Source organism: Scyliorhinus torazame, chromosome 9, assembly GCF_047496885.1.
Source record: "Scyliorhinus torazame isolate Kashiwa2021f chromosome 9, sScyTor2.1, whole genome shotgun sequence".
NCBI classification, from domain to species: Eukaryota; Metazoa; Chordata; class Chondrichthyes; order Carcharhiniformes; family Scyliorhinidae; genus Scyliorhinus; species Scyliorhinus torazame.
Window position 1 is genome coordinate 15,039,162 of NC_092715.1, and position 18,942 is coordinate 15,058,103.

At 47.8% G+C, this 18,942-nt stretch overlaps 1 protein-coding gene across 5 annotated transcripts in view; it reads left to right on the forward strand.

Annotated features, from left to right (window-relative positions):
* The window catches only part of LOC140429070 (FYN-binding protein 1-like), a 556,929-nt gene that overhangs the window by 165,865 nt on the left and 372,122 nt on the right, over positions 1-18,942 (forward strand). For all 5 annotated transcript variants that reach the window (XM_072515618.1, XM_072515617.1, XM_072515621.1 and 2 more), the window contains exon 2: positions 6,127-7,258. In XM_072515618.1, coding sequence (XP_072371719.1) covers positions 6,127-7,258 — 1,132 coding nt within the window. The remainder of the gene's footprint in view (positions 1-6,126; positions 7,259-18,942) is intronic.

Here is an 18,942-nt window from a genome sequence, read left to right on the forward strand (position 1 = left end):
TTAGTGCCCTGCCCTAAATGCCCCTTGAGAAGGGGATGGGTGCCTAAAGATTGGGGGTGTAACAATAAGCCCAACACCTAGGTTTGCTCGAGCTGTTGAAAGGGGAGGAAACTAATTTGGCTGGGGGGTAGGTACGGTGCGAAGGAACAATAGGGGTTGATGTCCAGCCAAATATAGAAGAAAATCCATGGGCGCGAGCCTGCTGCTTTCCCGCATCCCATTTGGTGTCGAACCCAGGCCGCTGAATCTTGCAAGAAGCCTCTCGCGAGGTTTGCGACGCTCGAAACATCACTCGAGATTCAACGGAATCACACACGACATCGCGATCAGGATCTCGCCGTCACTGGGCATGACCTAGATCACCATTTTTAAATTAGCTTCAGCTCGGGACTGGGATCGGCACTGCGGCTGGGAGACCTCACCAGGGGGCGCTGTTTAGTACTGCTCGCCAGGGTACTGTTTAGTCCTGCTCGCCAGGGGGCGCTGTTTAGTACTGCTCGCCAGGGTACTGTTTAGTACTGCTCGCCAGGGTACTGTTTAGTACTGCTCGCCAGGGTACTGTTTAGTCCTGCTCGCCAGGGGGCGCTGTTTAGTACTGCTCGCCAGGGCACGCTGTTTAGTACTGCTCGCCAGGGTACTGTTTAGTACTGCTCGCCAGGGGGCGCTGTTTAGTACTGCTCGCCAGGGGGCGCTGTTTAGTACTGCTCACCAGGGGGCGCTGTTTAGTACTGCTCGCCAGGGTACTGTTTAGTACTGCTCGCCAGGGGGCGCTGTTTAGTACTGCTCGCCAGGGGGCGCTGTTTAGTACTGCTCGCCAGGGTACTGTTTAGTACTGCTCGCCAGGGGGCGCTGTTTAGTACTGCTCGCCAGGGGGCGCTGTTTAGTACTGCTCGCCAGGGTACTGTTTAGTACTGCTCGCGAGGGGGCGCTGTTTGGTACTGCTCACCAGGGTGTTGTTTAGTACTGCTCACCAGGGGGCGCTTTTTAGTACTGCTCGCCATGGGGCGCTGTTTAGTACTGCTCACCAGGGGGCGCTGTTTAGTACTGCTCGCCAGGGGGCGCTGTTTAGTACTGCTCGCCAGGGGGCGCTGTTTAGTACTGCTCGCCAGGGCACGCTGTTTAGTACTGCTCGCCAGGGGGCGCTGTTTAGTATTGCTCGCCAAAAGGCACTGTTTAGTACTGCTCGCCAGGGGGCGCTGTTTAGTACAGTTCGCCAGGGTGCTGTTCAGTACTGCTCGCTAGGGGGCGCTGTTTAGTACTGCTCGCCAGGGGGCGCTGTTTAGTACTGCTCGCCAGGGGGCGCTGTTTAGTATTGCTCGCCAGGGTGCTGTTTAGTACTGCTCGCCAGGTGGCGCTGTTTAGTACTGCTCGCCAGGGGGCGCTGTTTAGTACTGCTCACCAGGGGGCACTGTTTAGTACTACTCGCCAGGGTGCTGTTTAGTACTGCTCGCCAGGGCGCTGTTTAGTACTGCTCACCAGGGCGCTGTTTAGTACTGCTCGCCAGGGTGCTGTTTAGTACTGCTCACCAGGGCGCTGTTTAGTACTGCTCGCCAGGGTGCTGTTTAGTATTGCTCGCCAGGGCGCTGTTTAGTACTGCTCGCCAGGGCGCTGTTTAGTACTGCTCGCCAGGGTGCTGTTTAGTACTGCTCACCAGGGCGCTGTTTAGTATTGCTTGCCAGGGCGCTGTTTAGTACTGCTCACCAGGGCGCTGTTTAGTACTGCTCGCCAGGGTGCTGTTTAGTACTGCTCTCCAGGGCGCTGTTTAGTACTGCTCACCAGGGCACTGTTTAGTACTGCTCGCCAGGGCGCTGTTTAGTACTGCTCGCCAGGGCACTGTTTAGTACTGCTCACCAGGGCGCTGTTTAGTACTGCTTGCCAGGGCGCTGTTTAGTATTGCTCGCCAGGGCGCTGTTTAGTACTGCTCACCAGGGCGCTGTTTAGTACTGCTTGCCAGGGCGCTGTTTAGTATTGCTCGCCAGGGCGCTGTTTAGTACTGCTCACCAGGGCACTGTTTAGTACTGCTCACCAGGGCGCTGTTTAGTATTGCTCGCCAGGGCGCTGTTTAGTACTGCTCGCCAGGGCGCTGTTTAGTACTGCTCGCCAGGGTGCTGTTTAGTACTGCTCTCCAGGGTGCTGTTTAGTACTGCTCGCCAGGGCGCTGTTTAGTACTGCTCTCCAGGGCGCTGTTTAGTACTGCTCGCCAGGGCGCTGTTTAGTACTGCTCTCCAGGGCGCTGTTTAGTACTGCTCAGCAGGGCGCTGTTTAGTACTGCTCGCCAGGGCGCTGTTTAGTAATGCTCGCCAGGGCGCTGTTTAGTACTGCTTGCCAGGGTGCTGTTTAGTACTGCTCGCCAGGGCGCTGTTTAGTACTGCTCGCCAGGGCGCTGTTTAGTACTGCTCGCCAGGGCGCTGTTTAGTACTGCCCTCCAGGGCGCTGTTTAGTACTGCTCGCCAGGGCGCTGTTTAGTACTGCTTGCCAGGGCGCTGTTTAGTACTGCTTGCCAGGGCGCTGTTTAGTACTGCTTGCCAGGGCGCTGTTTAGTACTGCTCGCCAGGGCGCTGTTTAGTACTGCTCTCCAGAGCGCTGTTTAGTACTGCTCTCCAGGGCGCTGTTTACTACTGCTCTCCAGGGCGCTGTTTAGTACTGCTTGCCAGGGCGCTGTTTAGTACTGCTCGCCAGGGCGCTGTTTAGTACTGCTCTCCAGAGCGCTGTTTAGTACTGCTCTCCAGGGCGCTGTTTAGTACTGCTCTCCAGGGCGCTGTTTAGTACTGCTCGCCAGGGCGCTGTTTAGTACTGCTCTCCAGAGCGCTGTTTAGTACTGCTCTCCAGGGCGCTGTTTAGTACTGCTCTCCAGGGCGCTGTTTAGTACTGCTCGCCAGGGCGCTGTTTAGTACTGCTCGCCAGGGCGCTGTTTAGTACTGCTCTCCAGAGCGCTGTTTAGTACTGCTCTCCAGGGCGCTGTTTACTACTGCTCTCCAGGGCGCTGTTTAGTACTGCTTGCCAGGGCGCTGTTTAGTACTGCTCTCCAGGGCGCTGTTTAGTACTGCTCTCCAGGGCGCTGTTTAGTACTGCTCGCCAGGGCGCTGTTTAGTACTGCTCGCCAGGGCGCTGTTGCCTTTAAAGAGTTAATTAGATCATTGTCTGGAAAGGAAGAATGTGCAGAGTTCTGCAGAGGCATGGGAACACAGGGAAAGAGAAGGGGATAGGCCATTCGACCCTTCAAGCCTGCTCTTCCATTCAACTGGATCCTGGCTGAACATCCACCCCAATGTCATTTTCCCACGCAACCAACCTATCCCTTGATGTCTTTGATATTAAACTCTATCAGGCTTGAGAATACTCCGTGTCGGAGCCTCCATAGCTGCTGCGGCCGAGTGTTCCAAAGATGCACCAGGTTCTGAATGAAGAGATTGCTCCTGATCTCAATCCTCGATGTCCGACTCTGATTCTCTGGCCCTCGATCCTAGCCAGTGAAATCATCCTAGCTGTTAACATTTTGTATGCATAATGAGATCACCTCTCATTCTTCTAAACTCGAGACAAAACAGTCGCAGTCTCCTCAATCTCCCATAGAACAATCCTGCCATCCCAGGAATCAGTCCAGTGAACCTGTGTTGCCCACCCTCTCTATGGCAACTATATTCTTCCTTCGGTCGGGAGACCTGAACTGTGCACAGCACTCCAGTTTCCCCAAGACTCGAGACAACTGTAGCAAGATTTCTTTACTCCTGTGCACAAATCCTCTTGCGATAAAGGCTAACATACCATTCGCCTTCCTAGTTGCTCGATGCACCTGCGTGCCAGTTTTCAGTGACTCACGAACAAGGAGATCCAGGTCCGTTTGACCAACAACACTTCCAAATTTCTCACCACTTCAGAAAACTCTTCGGGGGCGATTCTCCGAGCCCTGCGCCGGCCCGGAGAACCGGCGCAAATGCGCCCCGACGCCGGCGCGCGATTCCCCGAGGTGCGGAGAATCGGCGGCATTTGCCCCTGTGGGGGCCAGAATCGGCCGTCCCCGTGCCCGTTTCGCGCCATCGTGTAACGCCGACGGCGTTCACGACGGCGCAAACACTTGGGCTCCATTTCGGAGAATGGCCCCCTTCTTTTCTGTTTCTTTCTTACCAAAGAGGGCAATTTCACATTTTTCCACATTATGTTCCATCTGCCATGGTCTTGTCCACTCACAAAGCCTGCCTAAACCCGCTTGAAACCTCTTTGCAGCCTCCTCAAACTCACATTCCCACTAAGTTTTGTGTCATTAGCAAATGTGGGAACATTACGGGCGTGATCGAAGTTCCTCGTCGCGCCCAGCTCGATGAACTCGCAAGGCCATTCAATCTCGCACGATCACCTTGAGTGGCTGGTACGACGTTCCTGGCTGGGTACCATACGCGCTCTGAGATAACAGACATAAAAGATGAAAGAGAGACTTACATTTGTATAGCACCTCAGGATGTCCCAAAGCGCTTTACAGCCAATGTAGTATTTGCAGCCAATGTAGTATAAGTGTAGTCACTGTTGTAATGTGAGATACACAGCAGGGAATTTGTGCACAGCAAGCTCCCAAAACCATCAATGTGATAATGACCAAATAATCTGCTTGGGTGATGTTGATTGAGGTGTGAATATTTACCCAGATGCCCCTGCCTGTCGTCAAAATACTGCAATTGGATCTTTTATGTCCAGCTGGGGAGGGACAGAGGATTCCACACCTGCCTGAAAAATGACACCTCCAAAGATGCAGTGCTCCCTCAGGATTTAGGATTTAGATTTATTGTCACGTGTACCGAGGTACAGTGAAAAGCATTGTTCTGTGCACAGTCCAGGCAGATCGATCCATACGTGAAAAAACATAGGACATACGATAAATACACAATGTAAGTGTATTACATATATTGTGGGCAGCATAGTAGCACAGTGGCTAGCACTGTCACTTCAGGGTCCCAGGTTCGATTCCTGGCTTGGGTCACTGTCTGTGCGGAGTCTGCACGTTCTCCCCGTGTCTGCGAGGGTTTCCTCCGGGTGCTCCGGTTTCCTCCCACAGTCCAAAGATGTGCGGGTTAGGTGGATTGGCCATGATAAATTGCCCTTAGTGTCCAAAAGGGTAGGTGCGGTTACTGGGTTGTGGGGTTAGGGTGGAGGTGTGGGCTTAGATAGGGTGCTCTTTCCAAGGGCTGGTGCAGACTCGATGGGCCGAATCGCTTCCTTCCGCACTGTAAATTCTATGATTTGTATGGTTTCCTATGATATAGGCACAGACATCGGGTGAAGCACACGGAGTGTGGTGCTAATCAGTAGAGAAGATGCGTAGAGAGATCAGTTCAGTCCATAAGAGAGTCATTCAGGAGTCTGGTAACAGCGGGGAGGAAGCTGTTTTTGAATCTGTTAGTGCGTGTTCTCAGACTTTTCTATTTCCTGTCCATACTGAGCATAAGCCCCTGAAGTGGAACTTGTACCCAAGTATTCTGGCTCAGGGGTAGGTCATCTGGAGCACGACTGGAACCAGGTGTTCTGGGGACCAATGGGACCCTGTCACAGATCTAGAACCTGGATTAGAATGTAGCTTTAGCTAACAGGACACCTAGGACTGATGTACAGTGTCCTGAGTGAGATAAACATGGGACCAGTCCATACACAATTCCAAGAGGGCCACATTATTAAGCAAGTGACATTTCATCGTACAGTCAGCAAAAATGTGAACGGATGTGGCCATAAATGGAGAGGGACTTAAACAATGGAGGCTCTGTCTACTCTGCAGCGTGTGACATCCCATAGTTTCAGTTTGGTTGCTGGTTCCTGTAATGATCTTGCAATGTGATCTTGAAACAGAAGGAACTGCCCCTATCTAGCTCTTGTGGCCACTGTATGTCAGTCTAGAAAACGTGCGCACACCTTGCTGTTGCATTTATTGTTGCAAAGTTTGTTCAGACCACAGCAAAGGAAGACTCTGGTCGGCCTCTTGCTACAATGACAGGAAACTGAAAATGTCACGCTGTTGCAATGATCCAATTAGGGAGCCTATTTGCTGCTACTAAGAAAACCTCCTTTCTTTTAAGCTCACTCTCACACGAACGTTACTTCTAATTTATTTTTCTCTACTTGTTTCGTCTTGGGATTCTTTAGGATGGAAAGTCGGATGTGAAAGCCCTGATGGCGAGGTTTGGCAACAAGCCTGTGGAGGAAACATCTTCCATAGGCTCCCGGCCTGTCAAGTTTACTCCTCACTCTTCGTCCCAAGGGAACGTGTCTTCAGTCGCCAGCAAAGCCGCCGGGTTTGAGAACTCCTCGGCTCCCAAGTTTCCGGGGCTCAGGTCGACAGGCTCTTTCAGCGAGAAATCCAGCCAGGCCGCGCCCAACCTGATCTCGGAGAAGGCTGCCTTTCCGAAACCATCAGCCCTGAAAGCTCAGTTTGAGGGACTCCAGAAGGAAGCCAATGATTGTAGGCCACCACTTCGAAAGCCCAGTTTGGGGAGTAAACCCTCCCTGAACACCTTCAATGCTCATAAAGATGAGAGAGATGAGAGGGCTCAATTCGCAAAGCCTCAGTTTGGGCTGAGGCCCACGGCGGACGCAGGCGATACGCACAAAGAAAATGAAGTCCGATCTGGCTTTCCCAAACCATCTCAGTTTTCCAAACCACTGAATCCTGTAACTTCCCACGAAGCCAAGCCAGCTTTCCCCAAATCCCAATTCCCAAAGCCACCAAGTTCCTACGCAGGCAACACAAGTGAAGACAAACCTTTGAAGCCTGTATTCCCGAAACCTGCTCCAGGTTTAAAGCCTTGGAATGAACCTAGCAGCTCACTGAAAGAAAACAAAGAGGACATTGGGAAAGAGGACAGTGGGCCTGGGAGAGTGACTGGGGTCTTTCCTTTAAAGGCACGCAAGCCCGTGAACGAGCAAGCGAGGTTCCCGAGTCAGAGCAGCGAGGACAAAACTGCAACAACCAACGAAAACAAGAGTGAAATCTTGAGGCCTGGGGGCCTAAGGAGTTTTCCCCCAAAGCCCAAACATGAAGAGGCCTCCCCCTCACCCTCTGGCCCCAACAAGATCCAGAAACTGCAGAACCAGTTCCTGAACAAGGCACAGAACCAGGATCCTGGGGAGGGTGAGAAAGATCCCAATGCCCCGAAGCGGAAAACGTTGCCTGCTCCTTGGACCTTGGGAGCCCCACCTCAGAAACCCAGCAGACCGCCAACGGTGAACTTGGACCTTTTCCGACAGACCCAGGAGAAGGAGCTCCCAGCACCTCCAGGTATAGTGAGTTATTTTAATATCATTCCCATTATATTGATAAATCTGACCTGTGTCTTGGGAAAAGGTGATGTCTGAAAAAGGAATAATTGTTCTCTTGGCATCTGCTATCTAATTCCACTGTGGGTGTTTGTATTACAGATCTGTAAGGTCAGCATGCAGACTTTTTATTAAACCATTGTTGTAGCCACCAGTACCCAATTACAACTTATATTTGCGTATTTCCTTTAACTTAGTAAAGAATTTCACAGAACAGGTTATCAAGCAGAATTTGGACATGCGTAAGGAAGTGCCAGGACAGGGGAGGTAAATTTGAAGGAATGTCTTCATGTGGAGAGCTGTGCAAAGAGGGTTTCCGGAGGAAATTTCAGAGCTTGGCGCCCAGGCGAAGCAATTAAAGTTGGGCCGAGTCCAGAATTAGAGGGCCTCAGAGACCGCGGGTATTGCAAAGAACAAAGAACAAAGAAATGTACAGCACAGGAACAGGCCCTTCGGCCCTCCAAGCCCGTGCCGACCATGCTGCCCGACTAAACTACAATCTTCTACACTTCCTGGGTCCGTATCCCTCTATTCCCATCCTAGGGCTGGGTGAGGTTAGAGATACAGGGAGGGGTTGAAAGAAAGAAAGGATACTTGCTCAATGAATGGGCTGGTCTACAGTAATTTCCTCAGGGACATTCGAGGAATAAAGCATTGCTTCCACTCAGTTGCCCCAACCCGTGTCACTTCTGAGTCAGGCGATGAGCAGGTTCGTGAGGATGGCTGGCAGGAGGTGAGGAAAGCCAATGAGCCGATGGACCACAGTGGTTAGCAGGGCTGCCTCACAGCTCCAGTGACCCGGGTTCAATTCCGGCCTTGGGTCACTGTCTGTGCGGAGTCTGCACGTTCTCCCCATGTGTGCGTGGGTTTCCTCCGGGTGCTCTGGTTTCCTCCCACAGTCCAAAGATGTGGAGGTTGGGTGGATTGGTCATGATCAATCGCCCTTTAGTGTCCAAAAAGGTTAGGTGGGGTTGCTGGGTTATGATGATAAGGAGGAGGCGTGGGCTTAAGTCGGGTGCTGTTTCCAAGGGCCGGTGCAGACTCAATGGGACGCACGAGCACTGTAAGTTTAAAGCTTTCTTTTACTGAGAGGCAAGACTGAGATTGCGGCCGCTTGGTGCAGGACATTCAGCTTTATTGGGGCTCCAGAGGAGTGAAGAATTTCATTGGGTGAGGAGCAGAATTAATGCCAGTTTTGGCACCCTTACCCCGGGATCAGCAAGTCCCAATCCAGAGACTTTAGCACAAAGAGCAAAGGTGACACACCAGCGCGATACTGAGTGTGCAGGCAAATAGTTATCCCTCAATATCAGCAAAACAGATATCCTGGTCACCATCTCGTTGCTGTCTGTGGGAGTTTGCACTGTGCAATTTGGCTGCGGTGTTCCCTGCATTCTAACAATAACAACATTTTTAAAAATAGTTCATTGGTTGTAGAAACTGCTTGGAGCCATGTTGATGGTTGCGAGTAGACTGATGGGGTGGCATTGGCCGGATTAGGACTTGTCCGGCTCTTTGGGGCCGGGGCAAACCCACCCAATTTTCCATATACAATCCAGACTGGAAACGTCAGCTCCCTTCTCGCTCACAGACGCTGTCAGACCTGCTGCGATTGTCCAGCGTTTTCTGTTTCAGATTTCAGCATCCGTATCAATTTGCTTTTATCTTAACAATTTTCCATCTTGTCGGGCAAAGGTTATTGTTGTGAAGTAAAAAGGTAAATTCGCCACAGTCCCAGATTGCCACAGGCTGCTCTCCCCTTTGAGGGGCGAGAGCTGACGGGTGGTGATTTAACCTGAGGGTCGCCACACCTCAGGCGAGGGACAAGGTTGAGGAGGAGGGGCCTTCACAGAAACACAGGAATAAGGAGGAGGCAATTCAGTCCTTCCGGCCTGCCCTGCCATTCAATCAGATCACGGCTGATCATGAATGACCTCGGACGGTACGGGAACTGAACCCGCGCTGTTCGCCTCATTCTGCATCATAAACCAGCTGTCCAGCCCACTGAGCTAAACTCTCTCCCAACTGGCCACTGTTGTAGTTGTATTGTGGCTAAACTGGTGTTTTATTTGGAGCGGAGGAGAATTAAATGAAAATCTATTAAATTCTGAGCGGCCAGATAGAGTTGATTGTTGGAAGGACTGATTTCCCTGAGCAGATATGTCAATAAACAAGTGGCAGAGATTTAGAGTAATTGGGAGAAGAGGGGATTTATGGAGTAATGTTTTCACCCTGCCTGAGAGAGTGATGGAGGCAGAAACCCCTCAAGCTATCTGAAGAGATACTTTGACACGTATCTGAAATACTGTAACCCACAGAGCTACACACCAGGGGCTGGGGATGGAATTCGGGTGGATGACCCGTTCTCTGCCAGCATGAATACGATGGGCAGAATGGTTGTGAAAAATGCCATATGAAATGAGGATTTCTTTTTGCAGTGCCGAATTTGACCATGGCACATACAGTGGACATGAGTGGTTGTGTACCAATGATGATTTGGGTTTACACGCGTGTGTAGCAGGAGGGGGGGGGTCTATATCCCACCCGCATGCAGACACTTGTTACCCACATCGAGACCTATCTGTGTCAACCATCTACTTACCAAGAAAATGAATTGTTTCTTCCCTCATAAGCACTTTGATTTAATTGGAGGATGATGTTCTAAGTGCAACTAGAGGCGCAGTGTTGGGTGTGGGGATGGGTAAGGGCTGGGTTGGTGGGAACGGGCCGCCAGGAGCAGAGGTGGAGCATCTCACCATGATTTGTGCCTCTGGGCTGTTTGCCCCCACACGCTGAGTATAAGAATCACACTGTTTCCCAGTGACTGAGAGTGCCCATGAGAGTGCCCATGAGAGTGCCCATGAGAATGGCCATAAGAGTGCCCATGGCTGGGTATGGGGGACAGGATCAAACGGTGAATGTCCCCAACTCACTGTTAAAGCGAAGAATGTCCCTCTTCAAAATGTGCATCAGCGAGGAGAGGAGGCGGGGAGGAACAACACCTTCAGAGAAGGAGGGGAGGATTGGATCAGCCAGTCAGGGGTTGCAGATTGATCTCCTATCTTCAACCTCAAGGCCATGGTGTCTTGAGAATGATGCATATGAGCTAGTGCCTGAAGCCTACAGACAAAAGTTTAGAAATTTAAGGAAAGAATTTGGTCAAACATGCATAGAGTTTGAAAGGCTCAAACAGAGTAATTGTGATAGGGCTTTGAAAATAGACCAAACGTATGAAGCTCTCAGAGAAATTATACTTTTGGAGGAGTTTAAAAATTCAATTCCTGATGTTGTGAGAACTCATGTGGAAGAACAGAAAGTTAAAACTGCAAGATTAGCAGCAGAAATGGCAGATGATTATGAATTAGTTCATAAATCAAAGATTGGTTTCCGACATCAGTTACAGCCGGTGAGGGATAGAAACTGGGGACATGAGAAATACTCAAGTGGTAAAGGTAAAGGTGATCTGATGGGAGACAATAAAGAGAGAGTACCTCAGATTAAAAAAGAAATCCAGGAGGGTGGAAGAGACATGAAAAGTTTCAGATGTGTTCACTGTAATAAACTAGGCCATGTAAAGTCACAGTGTTGGTGGTTTAAGAAAAGCACTGGGAAGGCTGATGTGGTAAAACAGGATAAGACAGTGGGGTTTGTTAGAGTGGTAAAGGAAATCCCAAGGAAAGCGAAGGAGGTGCAAAAGATTGTACAGCCGGATCAAGAGATGATTGATAAGAAGGTGCCAGATGTCTTTAAAGAATTTACTTGTGTGGGTAAAGTTTACTCATGTGTATCAGGAGGAACAGGTAAGAAGTCCAATTTTAAGACTTACGGGAGCTAGTCAATCTTTAATGGTAAGAGATGAGGAGTTATGTAGGTTGGGAAGAATGTTGCCAGAAAAGGTGGTAATATGTGGAATTCAGGGTGCGAGGAGTAGCGTTCCATTATATAAGGTAAGGTTGGAAAGTCCAGTGAAGAGTGGTGAAGTGGTAGTAGGAGTAATAGAGAAACTATCTTGTCCAGGAATACAGTTTATCTTGGGTAATGATATAGCTGGATCGCAGGTGGGAGTAATGCCTACTGTGGTTGATACGCCAGTGGAAAATCAGTCAACTGAAGTGTTGAAGGATGAATATCCTGGGATTTTTCCGGATTGTGTAGTAACAAAGTTGCAGGTTAAGACAAGAGGAGAAATCAAAGAGTGAAGATGAAGTTGAAGTGCAATTATCAGAAACGATTTTTGACCAGATGGTTGAAAAAGAACAAGAACAGGTGGAGGATGAGGCGGATATTTTTACTTCGGGAAAATTGGCGGAGTTACAACAAAAAGATATAGAAATAAAACGGATGTATCAGAAAGCATACACGGAAGAGGAACCTGAGTGTATACCAGAGTGTTATTACCGTAAAAGTGATGTCTTGATGAGAAAATGGAGACCTTTACACATGCAGGCGGATGAAAAGTGGGCAGAAGTTCATCAAGTAGTATTGCCGGTAGGGTATAGAAAGGAGGTGTTACGAGTTGCACATGAGGTACCAGTGGGAGGTCATTTGGGGATAAGGAAAACTCAAGCTAAAATCCAGAAACAATTTTATTGGCCTGGACTACATAAAGATGTAGTTAAATTTTGTCAATCATGTCAAGTGATAGGGAAACCTCAAGCAGTGATAAAACCAGCACCCTTAATACCCATTACAGCATTTGAGGAACCTTTTACAAGGGTCCTAATTGATTGTGTAGAACAGCTTCCTAAAACAAAAAGTGGGAATCAATATCTTTTGACTATAATGGATGTATCTACTAGGTTTCCAGAGGCCATTCCAGTACGTAATATTACAGCTAAAACAATTGTGGAGGAGTTACTTAAATTCTTTACTAGGTATGGACTATCCTCAGAAATACAATTGGATCACAGATCAAATTTTACCTCAAAGTTATTCAAAGAAGTTATGGATAGCTTAGGAATAAAACAATTTAAATCAACTGTGTGCCATCCAGAATCGCAGGGAGTGTTAGAAAGGTGGCATCAGACATTAAAGACAATGTTGAGTGCTTATTGTCATGATTATCCAGAGGATTGGGATAAAGGAATTCCATTCGTACTGTTTGCAATTAGGGATGCACCTAATGAGCCAACCAAATTTAGTCCTTTTGAACTAATTTTTGGTCGTGAGGTAAGAGGACCACTTAAATTGATTAAGGAAAAATTGGTGGGTGAGAAATCGGAAATTATTTATTGGATTACGTGTCAGATTTTAGGGAACGATTAAATAGAGCAGGTGAATTGACGAGACAACATTTGAAAGTTGCACAAAATGTGTTGAAACGGGTAGCAGACAAGAAATTCAAAGTTTGTAGTTTTGCCAGTGGCAATAAAGTTTTAGTGTTGTTACCAGTGGTAGGTGAGCCTTTAAAAGCTAGGTTTTGTGGACCTTATCAGATTGAAAGGAAATTAAGTGAGGTGAATTATGTGGTAAAAACACCAGATAGAAGGAAGACTCACCGAGTGTGTCATGTGAATATGCTTAAAAGGTACTTTGAAAGGGAAGGAGAGAAAAAGGAGGAGGTTTTAATGATTCTAACTCAAAGTGACGAATCAAATCCAGATGACTGTGAATTTGACATACCTCAAATTAAATTGGAAAATGAGGATGTTCTTAAAAATTGGGATAAATTGTTGAGTTATCTTCCAGAGGAAAAACGAACTGACCTGAAAGAGTTATTGATATCACATGGGCAAGTTTGTAGAGATAAATTGGGAAGTACTAAAATGGCTATACATGATGTAGATGTGGGAAATGCTGTTCCAGTCAAACAACATCCGTATAGACTTAATCCTTCAAAATTGGTACAGGTTAACAAAGAGATTGAGGGTATGCTTAAAAATGGCATAATTGAAGTGGGTTGCAGCCAATGGAGCTCACCCATAGTGATGGTACCTAAACCAGACGGTACCCAATGGTTGTGTCTGGACTATAGAAAGGTTGATGCAGTTACAAGAACGGACTCTTATCCTATCCCACGTTTGGAGGATTGCATTGAGAAAGTGGGACAGTCGGCCTTTATTTCCAAATTGAAATGAAATGAAAATCGCTTATTGTCACAAGTAGGCTTCAAATGAAGTTACTGTGAAAAGCCCCTAGTCGCCACATTCCGGCGCCTGTTCGGGGAGGCTAGTACGGGAATTGGATTTACTTACAGGTTACTGGCAGGGACCTTTATCCGAAAGGGCGAAGGAGATTTCAGCTTTTGTGACTCCAGATGTTATGCCATTTGGCATGGAAAACGCCCCAGCCACATTTCAACGGTTAACTAACAACGTCGTTTCAGGATTACCCAATTGTGCGGTATCCATCGACGATCTGGTAGTTTTCAGCCAGACATGGAAAGACCATTTAAAACATCTGATGGAGTTATTCGATCGACTTCAGGAGGCGGGTTTGGTGATAAACCTAGCCAAAAGTGAATTTGGAAAAGCCCAAGTCACATTCCTGGGCCATACAATCGGACAGGGTTGACTGGTCCCACGGGTGTGAAAACGAAAGTTGTTGGGGAGTTTCCGATACCCTCTACACAACGGGAAATAATGCGATTTCTTGGCATAAGTGGATTTTACCGGAAATTTGTACCAAATTTTAGCAGCGTGGTCGTTCCACTGACGGACTTGCTCAAGAAGCGTAACAAATTCCAGTGGACAGCGGGGTGTCAACAGGCATTTGACGGCCTGAAGGCTGTGTTAACCACTGCTCCTGTGTTTAGTCATCCCAAATTATACCAAACCATTCAAAGTGGCTGTTGATGCGAGCGATGTGGGCGTAGGTGCGGTGCTTCTACAATAGGCGGCCTATTGGTTATTTTTCAAGGAAATTGAATTCTCACCAGAAAAAGTATTCGACGATTGAGAAGGAGACTTTGAGTTTGGTGCTGGCTTTGAAACATTTTCACATTTGTGACCAGCAATCCGTCTGACACCATTATATATACGGATCATAATCCTTTGATGTTTTTGGAGCGATTCCGGAATAACAATGCAAGGCTGCTTCGCTGGAGTTTATTGTTACAGCCCTTTCATTTAAAAATAGTACATGTGGCAGGACGGGAAAATGTGATAGCCGATGCTTTGTCACGAATGTGATAAACGGAAGCAATTTCGGTTGGAGGAAGAAGAGCAGAACAAAAAATGGACTATATTATTATACCTGTTTGCGTGTGTTGTTTTTTTTTAAACGATAATGTATATTTACTGTGTGCATTTCTTAAAGGATAGTGAAAAGGTGAAAAATGAAACCATCCTGAAGTTGATGGGGGTTTTTTTTCTTGGGGGGAGGTGTAATGAGAATATCGCTTGAAGAAATGTTTGGCTGCTCATGTTACTGCAGTGATGTCAGAGTGTGGGTGGAGCTGAGCTCTGGTTCTGCTTTTTAGTTTCACTTTGAGAAAAGCTTGGGTGTGTCTGTCTTTTTGGTTTCGTTTTTCAGTGTGTTGTAACTGAAGTCGGACAAAGCAGCTGTACTGTTGATCTCTCTGCCATGAAGGACTATCTCTTCATCATTTGGTGAATTCAGAACTATAAATGTTTTCAGTATTGAATGTAAACCCTGATGTGCTTCTGTTTAAAGGTTTGTTAAGACTTCTGGGTGTTAAAAGGACAGCATACAGGTGACTTAGTGTTGTATTCTTTCGGGGGTGTATTTGATTTACTGGTTGCTAAGATGTTCACTGTTTGTTTTAGAAAGGTTAACTTGAGTTCATAGAATAAACATTGTTTTGCATTAAAAAATACTTTTCCATTTCTGCTGTACCACACCTGTAGAGCAGGCCATGTGCTCCCCATACCACAGTCTATTAAAAGTTGTGGGTCAGGTGAACTCCATGATACACTTTGGGGTTCTCCAAACCCTGGCCCATAACAAAGGAGAGAGGGTACCCGGGATGAGGAACTTCAGTGATATGGAGAAGCTGGGCAGTGAAGGCGGAGCGGGGATTTAATAGAGGTATTCATAATCAGGAAGGTGTTTTAAAAGAATAAATGAGAAGAAGTTGTTTGCAGTGCCAGAAGCGGCAGGAACCAAAGACACAGATTGAAGACAAAAAAACCAGAGGTGATACGAGGAGAATTTGTTTTTTACACAGCGAGTCATTAGGATTTCAATGCGCTGCCTGACAGGATTCTGGGAATAAATTCTGTACGGAATTAGATAAATACTTAAATAAGGAAAATGTTAGGGCCAATAGGGAAAGAGCGGAGTTGAGTGGAACTCATTGGACAGCTCTTTCAGAGAGCCAGGACAGAAACAATGGGCCGAATGGCCTTCTTCCAAGATGTAGTTAGGCCACACAGCTGTATAGAACCTTAGTTAGGCCACACTTGGAGTATAGTGTTCAATTCTGGTCGCCACACTACCAGAAGGATGTGGAGGCTTTAGAGAGGGTGCAGAAGAGATTTACCAGAATGTTGCCTGGTGTGGAGGGCGTAAGCTATGAGGAGCGGTTGAATAAACTCGGTTTGTTCTCACTGGAACGACGGAGGTTGAGGGGCGACCTGATAGAGGCCTATAAAATTATGAGGGACATAGAGAGAGTGGATAGTCAGAGACTTTTTCCCAGGGTAGAGGGGTCAATTACTAGGGGGCAGAGGTTTAAGGTGCAAGGGGCAAGGTTTAGAGGAGATGTACGAGGTAAGTTTTTTACACAGAGGGTAGTGGGTGCCTGGAACTCGCTACCGGAGGAGGAGGTGGAAGCAGGGACGATAGTGACATTTAAGGGGCATCTTGACAAATACATGAACAGGATGGGAATAGAGGGATACGGACCCCGGAAGTGTAGAAGATTTTAGATTAGACGGGCATCATGGTCGGAGCAGGCTTGGAGGGCCGAAGGGCCTGTTCCTGTGCTGTACATTTCTTTGTTCTTTGTTCTTTATGTATCATTCAATGATTCTGATTCTGCCTGAACGAGATTAATTCTGTCAGCACAACACGGGGTCTTTTGGCTGAGTGATTCAACATAGACAGTCTTATTCTCAATCCCCATTCTCATTACATATAGATTAACGGTAATGGGATGATGAGGCATTGCTCATCAATGTCCGCCATTTCCTCCTGTTATGCGTCTGCCCTCCTCAGTTGCGTCTCTGCTCCTCCTGCCGGGCTCGAGTAGGTGTGGAGGCGGAGAGGAAGTTTGCAGATGGAGCTGAGTCGCGGTTTGCACCTTGTGCGGCGTGCAGTCGAAAACCTCACACCCACCGTGTCCTCATCTGCACCTTCCTCACCTGTCGATTTGACCCACTCGAAATAGCTCCTCGTGGACCTCCCTATCTGCACCAGAAATGACCAAACCTCATCCAATCCCACACTGTCTCTTGCAAGCACTCTGCCCTTGCTGGCTTCCACTCTCTCCCCGTCTATCAAATGCAATACCCTGGTCCTTTTATTGCCTGTCCAATGTGGCACCTAATGGGATTTGAATTCAGTTAATGAAATCTGGAATATAAAGCTAGTGCTAGTAATGACCTTAACAGTAATTAATATTCTAAAACGAGAAGTCATAACCTTAGAATAAGAGGTAACAAATTTAAAACCGAGTCGACGAGAAACTACTTCTCCCAAAGGGTTGTGAATCTGTGGATTTCGCTACCCCAGAGTGCGGTGGGTGCTGGGACAGTGAGGAAATTTAAGGAGGAGTTGGACAGATTTTTAATTGTTAATGGGTTGAAGGGTTATGGAGAACGGACAGGACAGGGGAGTTGAGGCCAGGATGGGATCAGCTAAATTGCCGACTCCCGCTCCGAGGTCATGTGTTCGAGGGAGGACACGCTCTGGCTGATTTCACAATCCAGCTCTTGGTCTGTAGCATTGTAGGTAACAGAGGAGGAACATGTCAGCCATGATAGAATGGCAGAGTAGACACGATGGGCCGAATGGCCTAATTCTGCTCCTGTATCTTATGAACTAATGAACTTATGAACTTGTCAATTGTTAAAATCCAAGAAAAAACTATCGGTCTCAGTCTGGAATGTTTAAACGTTTTGAAACTGAGGAGAATGACAGATTCGCACTCTGCTTTGACAAAAAGCACTTCCTGATTTTGGTGTTGAGCGGTCTTGACATGATTTTAAGATTTTATTTGCTCTACCAAAGGAAATAGTACCTCAGTATCCAACTTATCGAATCCCATAAACGTTTTAAGCATATTGATTAGATAGATCCCCATAAAATAAGATCCAAGGGATTATTCAGAGGAGGAAGTCTGATAAGATTGCTCTGCTGGTGTTTGCGTAACTATCACCTTTTTTTCACTGTTGCAATTTCTCCGTTAATTAGCACAATTTCTCAAAGCAAAGGCTTTGAACTAAACGGAAAGTGCCGGGGCAGCACGGTAGCATGGTGGTTAGCACAATTGCTTCACAGCTCCAGGGTCCCAGGTTCGATTCCGGCTCGGGTCACTGTCTGTGTGGAGTCTGCACGTTCTCTCCCCGTGTCTGCGTGGGTTTCCTCCGGGTGCTCCGGTTTCCTCCCACAGTCCAAAGATGTGCAGGTTAGGTGGATTGGCCAAGCTAAATTGCCCTTAGTGTCCAAAATTGCCCTTAGTGCTGGGTGGGGTTACGGGGGTAGGGTGGATGTGTGGACTTGGGTAGGGTGCTCTTTCAAAGAGCCGGTGCAGACTCAATGGGCCGAATGGCCTCCTTCTGCATTGTAAATTGTATGTAATTCTATGTAAGTCCCTCAGGGTCTGAGGGCAACAGATCTGGGTTTGGAATGGAATCCTTCATCGAAACCAGATAAAGAAAGACTTGCATTTCTATAGCACCTTTCATGCCCTCAGGCTGGCCCTCAGGCTGGCCCTCATCACTTCTCAGCCAATGAGGCACTTTTGAAATATAAACACTGTCAACGTAGGAAAAATGACGGCCAACTTGTGCACAGGAAGCTCCCACAAACATACATGAGATAAATTGTAATTGTTTCAAGTCAGGAATAAACATTGGTTAAATTCACTCGTGGTTCCAAGTGCCAAGGGAGGTTCACCCACGAGGCCAGACAGCAGCTCAGTTTAACATTTGGCAGTGCATTAATCCCTCAGAGCTGAACCAGAGTGTCAGCGTCAATTGTCTGGGGCGGCAATTGTACCCACAACCGCCTGACACGTTGGCAAAGATGCTGCCAACTCAGCCACGGCTAAAAGGGAATAAGGAACAGTGAAGAGCTGTGTTCAGGGAGAGTCAGGCAATGAGAGGAATCTGAAGTCAGAACACAAAAGGCGGTTTACTGGGTAACAGTTTACATTTTTATTGCCACCTCTCTGCTCGTTAAAAACTTAACGTTAAAATCTTAACTTCAGGGTGGCACGGTAACACAGTGGTTAGCACTGTTGCTTCACAGCGCCGGGGTCCCAGGTTCGATTCCCGGCTTGGGTCACTGTCTGTGCGGAGTCTGCACGTTCTCCCCGTGCCTGCGTGGGTTTCCTCCGGGGGCTCCGGTTTCCTCCCACAAGTCCCGAAAGACGTGCTTGTTGGGTGAATTGGACATTCTGAATTCTCCCTCTGTGTACCCGAACAGGCGCCGGAATGTGGCAACGAGGGGCTTTTCACAGTAACTTCAGTGCAGCGTTAATGTAAGCCTACTTGTGACACTAAAGATTACTAAAAATTA